Here is a 6,379-nt window from a genome sequence, read left to right on the forward strand (position 1 = left end):
AGTAGCAGTGGCAAGTTGAATGAGATTATCTTACCTTTAGATCCAATCAAAAATTGCTATTCACAAATGGCAATACTTAACTATTTAATGAGCGTATAATAATGAAATTGTAGTATTGAATGCACCCTATATGTTAATGGTTCGATTTCTTTCACGTCATTAATCCTTGTACGCAATGGTTGCAGTTGAAACTTAAATTGCACAATTGTTTGCATATTTCTGATCTTCGGCGTCGATAGTGCAGCTTTAGAATTCAGTGTGTTTGATGTACGAGATCCTAAGATTTTGCACGAAATCGATATATGATGGACACCATAATAAAGAATATAGTGAAATTTACGCCAGTTTACGACGATGTCACTGCGCGATCACTCGCTCGCGAATTCACGAGACTTGAAGGTAAGATGCTCGGAGGAGAGGATTTTTTTAAAGCAATATTCATGATTCGTTCTTATTTTATAAAGCTATCTTAAGTAATGTCTTAAGATGCTAATATAGCCCTCTGATTGACATCTTACTATACTTAAAACAATTTCAAATATAAGAATCGAATACCGGTTTAGTTTTTAGAATTAGAAAAATATAAAAAGAAAGTTAAATTGAGATTAAAATTAATCTTACATTGATGGAACCGGATTCTTACATCTAAATGGCTGCAAAGAAGATTGATCAGTAAGCGAACAGTGATTTTTTTTTACCTAATTGATTCCAGAGGGGGAACCGTTTTTTTTAATAATGATTTGGCAATAACATGTTGCGATTTTTTTATCACGGTAACTAAAAGCTAAGACTGAGAAAATCACTTTTGAAAAGTAACTTGTCATTATGATGCGTTATTTATTAAAAAAAGTAACTCATTAATTTGTAACGCGTCAACTTGTTATTTTAACTTGTTACAATTAAATAATAAGTTACTTTTTTTTCAATAAACAATGCATGATGACAAGTTTAAAACTTTTTCGCAACTTTAACTTTTAATTAGTTATCGTTATCGTCATAAAAAATTGCAATGTCATTATTAAATCATTACTATAAAAGATAATGATAAAAGTAATGGCATTGCTTACTTCCTATTCCTGAGATTGGTTTCTACTTACAATTAGATCCAGCAAAGAATTAAAAACAAGTACCAATTATAATTGCATTCAGTTCTACAACTAGTACAACTGTTCAGCCTCAAGATACTGAGATATATACACATACATGGGTTTCGGAATTCACGAATTAAAATACCATATTAAGAAAGTTTTCAAAAAATCAAGTAAAAAAAGTTATTTAAAAATTTTAATTTTAGCAATAATTTGTAAAATAATAGGAATAAAATATAGCCAATTACGGAGAATTTATGTCAATTTCCTATTTCTATCAATGTAGATTAACTTTAATCTCGGTTCAACTTATTCTTCATCTTTTTCTTATTCTTAAAACTAGAAAAAGATAAAGAATTAATTAAATCGAGATTAAAGTTAAACTGCATTGGTAGAAATGGGCATTAAACGAATAATATTTAAATGCTGAAGGGTGCGCTTACTAATACTACTGCACGCGCAATTTTTAGATAGCAAGTCATCTAAATGTGATCTATATTTGATTATATTTAACTTTCTCAGCAACAATTTTGCTTAATTTTTCGAAAATTTTTGTCATGGTATTTTGATTTACGAATTTTGGGTATCTTATATCTGTCAAATTTTATTTCTTTTCAGAAACATAAATACATAATAAATACATAATCGTATATATGATTCTTGCACTGTAGATGCGGCAACGCTTGCAGCACGGCAAATGTAGCTGCGTTCAACGTGCATAAAGATTAATAATACAATTTATTTGATAACAAATGCAGATCTTTTACATTTGTTTTCAATATTTGAAATTTAATTGAATACAAAGGAAAACGTATCAAATGAATGTGATATTGAAAAATACTGTTATTTCCATATTTTTTTCCTTAGGCGAATGCTACGTGGATCACGCGGGTGCAACTCTGTATTCAGAAACGCAGGTCAGAAACGCTAGCGCCAATCTGCATAGTTCTCTCTATGGAAATCCACATTCCATTGGGAATTCACCGACGCACGACATTATTGACCATATGAGATATCGGTGAGAGATTACAGCTGCAGACTGCATAAATTAGCGCGTATAATAACAAATTTATTAATATAATATATTAATAAATTATTTTTATATATAATAATTAATATACAATAATTAATATATAATAACAAATTTATAATTTGAATCACCATTCTCAGAATTCTAAGTCACTTCAATACGAATCCTGATGAATACATTGTTATTTTTACCTCGGGTGCCACAGCGAGTCTAAAGATAATTGCGGAAGGATTCCGTTTTACGGATGAAAATAACAAAACACCTCCGCATTCGGGAAGTTTTGTTTATGTGCAGGACAATCATATGTCGGTCCTCGGTATGCGAGATGTTATTGCGGCTAAAGGCGCCGAAGTCATTTACCTGGATCATAATCAGGCGTTTCAGATTCTCAGTCAGCCTTCGACTCCTCGTAATCCTAACGAAAGACAGAGCAGCAATTCTCTTTTCGCGTTTTCTGCGCAATGTAATTTTTCTGGATTGAAGTATCCCCTTAAATGGATCGGTGATGCGCATGCTGGGGCGCTTTCTATTTTTGCTAAAAAACCATCGACAAGATGGTACGTTCTACTCGACGCAGCTAGTTTCGCGGCAACGAATAAATTGGATTTGTCTATTTTCAAACCAGACTTTGTATGTCTATCATTTTATAAAATGTTTGGATATCCCACTGGTATCGGCGCTCTGCTGGTTAAAAACAAAAGCTCAGACGTTCTAGACAAAATGTATTACGGTGGCGGTACTGTAGATATCGCTCTGAGTTCTGAAAGATTTCACAGAAAACGTCAAATATTGTATGAAAGGTAAGTAAGAGCAGCGTTTTAAAAAAATTATTTGAAGCAACCTGATTTGCAGGTTTGAAGATGGAACCGTGCCGTTTCTATCTATCGTGTCGTTACAATATGGCTTCGAAATACTTTCAAAACTAACTATGGATCAAATATCAAAACACGTTTTTTCACTCGCTAAAACTCTGCATCACTCCCTGTTAACATTACACCACTGTAATGGTAAACCAGTTGTAAAACTTTACTCTGATTCTGATTATGAAGATCGTAACTCACAAGGAGGGATTGTTGCATTCAATGTTATGCGCTCCAATGGTGAATATGTAGGATATATGGAAGTTCTAAATATGGCAGCATCATTTAAGATACATCTTAGGACAGGCTGCTTTTGTAATCCCGGTGCATGTCAAAGACATTTATCCTTTTCGACAAAAGAGATTCTTAAATATTATGAGGCCGGATATATATGCGGTGGTGAAACAGATTTGATAAATGGGAAACCGATTGGAGCAGTGAGAATCTCCTTCGGATATATGTCTACAATTAAAGATGTTCAGACCGTTTTACTTATGATTACCAAATTTATTGATGAACCGTGCGTCAGAAAAATTCCTGAATGGTGGAAAGAGCACAAATTGAGAATTTTTAAAAATCGTGGACATTTTTACAATTCTAATGTAGATTATTCTATTCCACGTATTACAAAAAAAGAAGAAAATAATTTTCAGAACAATTTCCATAATGAAAATCTTGATCGCACTAAGAATTTTATAAATTCCAGCAAAATAAATACGCAAATATACAAATGTATCTTACAACGATTATTTATATATCCTATCAAATCATGTGGAGCATACGAAATTACAGATTCGTGGAATTTAAATTCAAAAGGTCTAGAATATGATAGAGAGTGGACGATAGTGACATCTTCTGGAATTTGCTTGACGCAAAAGTATCATACGAATTTATATTTGCTTAAACCTGTTATTCTTAGAAAACAAAATATCATGAGATTAACATATCCAGGTACAATAATGGCTAAATTTTATGAATATAAGTTATAGTATATTCTGCAATAGCTTTGTAGTATTATATTTTGCAAATATAATTGCAAAATGATAGAGGATTTTTCAACTTAATTTTTCACGAAGTTTCACACTGAAAAAAATAATATTTTCCTCGAATTTCGGGATACCCTGTATAAATAAAAAGTTTATTCTTTCATTATTGCTCGTTAGACGTAAAATAAGGATAATATGACACAATAATAGTGATACTCTGGTGAAAAATCGGATCGTAAGTCGAATGTAATGAGACAGTAATAGAAACGTAAACGAAACTTCTAAGACGCGAAAATTGAAACAATGGAATGTAAAAGAAGCATCTTCATCAAGCAAACGTGTCTTTTTACATTTGATTTATGCTATAATACATTCGATTTATGCTACATTCGATTTTTGTTTTCATTAGCGTTTTCTATGTATAATGTAGATCCTATGTTCATTTGTGGATACTACGAGCATCGCGCCGAGTATATCATTGAACTTTTTCTAAAATTCTTTAATGTTTAAGATTTTATAGAAAATGATATTAACGCGATTAGAGAGATAAAAATCTTAATTTAAACAGAAAAGTTAATAAATTAAAATTTGAAAGTAAATAAAGTTAAAAGTTATTAACTTTTTAACTAGTTAGGATTTCTTGCATAAATGAAATAGTAAATTATTTTAGGAAGGCCAACAATTGACGTTTCTTTAGAAAATATTTATGAAAAATCAATGGAATATCAAAGCAGAGTACATGAAAGTAAAGTACAAGGTATTGATTGCGGATCAAAAGTTTCTGAATGGCTAAGTTTAGTATTGGGCAAACCAAATCTTAGATTAATTCGACAGAGTCATGAGAGACAAAAAAATGGTACAAATGTCAAAGTTTTAAGTTGTATTTATTATATAGAAAATTAATTTTTCTTCTCTTATAGGATTAGATAAGGCAGAGTTATCTAATCAGGCATCTTATTTAGCAATAAACGAAGCAAGTGTGTCATTTATTGATAAAATATCTGATGACTTAAATTTTCAAAAAGATATAGTATATCAATTCAGAGCAAACATTATTGTGGAAGGTTGCAAAGCTTTTGACGAAATGCAATGGAAACATGTTCGCATTGGAAATAACAATTTTAAGGTATAAACTTTTTATATTGACCAAACTATTAATCCGAAGTATATCGAAGTATATAAGTATAAGTATAAGTATATTAAATGCTTTAATGCATTTAATGATAGGTAAACAGTTCTTGCACAAGATGTCAAATGATAAGTTATCAAATAACTGGCGAAAAAACTATCGAGCCATTAAGAACATTAGAAAAGCTTGATGGAAAGCTGAGATTTGGAATCTGTTTAACTAGATTGAACAACATGCAGAGTATACTTAAGATTGGCGATCACATCTATTGTTCCTAATAATTTCTATATAATTATTTGAAATTTACGTATAAAATTTATCACGAGCAAACTACAAAGGAATCTCTTCATATATGTTCCGTTAAGTAATATATCTTAATATGTTCTATTAAGTATTTAGTAGTATATAAAGAAAAGAAGGGAATTTAGTTTTATTATTATTTTATTATTTTAGTTTTATTATTATTTTATGGACTTTAGTTTTATTAAAATAACTCTCTGTAGATATATATGCATTTAATTACTTTTAATACAAATTTAGTAACTGTAGAATGATATTAATTGTGCTACAAGTAGAAGTTTTTATATAGAAAGTAATTGATAAAAAAACTAAAGAGAAAAAGAAGATTAGAATTATGGAATAAAATAGGAGAGTATTGAATATTAATTACTTAATTAGTAATTATACTGTCCGATAAATTTAAACTTCTTTCTGGATCACGAACGGACAAAGTCTTACAGAGAAAAAAATTCTTCCGGAAAATATAATATTATAGATTTTTTTTCGCTAAAAAATGAATGCGTAAATAAAATTATTCACGTCACGTTTGTGAGAAAATTTATCCTAAAGATACTGAAATTGCAATATTATTTTCAGCATCTGTAAATCTATAAGAAACATCTATCTAATTCGATTCGAAGTAATTTTTACTATAAACTACATAGTATTATTTAAATGTTTCTTACATTCTATAAATTCTTACATTCTATAAATATTTTGAAATTTTAGGAACATTTTATGAATATTTCAGAAATATTTAGTATTAGCTGGGAAGATAACTTGATGTAAGTATAGTCGACATATTGCATTTGAATTTTGTTAATTTGATTTCATATTAAATGTATATCACATGTGAAATATATATTTACTTATCATTATTAAACACTGTGACTTCTTGCTTGACTCCTTATTCACTATTTTAATTTTTATAATCTTTTTAACTATTTTAATTTTTCACTATTTTAATTTTTCACTATTTTAATTTTTATAATTTTTTATAATTTTTT

At 29.5% G+C, this 6,379-nt stretch overlaps 1 protein-coding gene across 1 annotated transcript in view; it reads left to right on the forward strand.

Moving 5' to 3' along the window:
- The window catches only part of LOC108687330 (molybdenum cofactor sulfurase 3), an 8,152-nt gene extending 2,727 nt beyond the window's left edge, over nt 1-5,425 (forward strand). The window contains exons 2-8 of the mRNA XM_018193031.1: nt 186-399; nt 1,956-2,106; nt 2,259-2,918; nt 2,971-3,929; nt 4,635-4,820; nt 4,885-5,090; nt 5,192-5,425. Coding sequence (XP_018048520.1) covers nt 303-399; nt 1,956-2,106; nt 2,259-2,918; nt 2,971-3,929; nt 4,635-4,820; nt 4,885-5,090; nt 5,192-5,371 — 2,439 coding nt within the window. The 5' untranslated portion in view covers nt 186-302 and the 3' untranslated portion in view covers nt 5,372-5,425. The remainder of the gene's footprint in view (nt 1-185; nt 400-1,955; nt 2,107-2,258; nt 2,919-2,970; nt 3,930-4,634; nt 4,821-4,884; nt 5,091-5,191) is intronic.
- Nucleotides 5,426-6,379: the final 954 nt, after the last annotated feature.

The sequence above is a fragment of the Atta colombica genome, unplaced genomic scaffold (genome assembly GCF_001594045.1).
Source record: "Atta colombica isolate Treedump-2 unplaced genomic scaffold, Acol1.0 scaffold205, whole genome shotgun sequence".
Classification (NCBI taxonomy): Eukaryota; Metazoa; Arthropoda; class Insecta; order Hymenoptera; family Formicidae; genus Atta; species Atta colombica.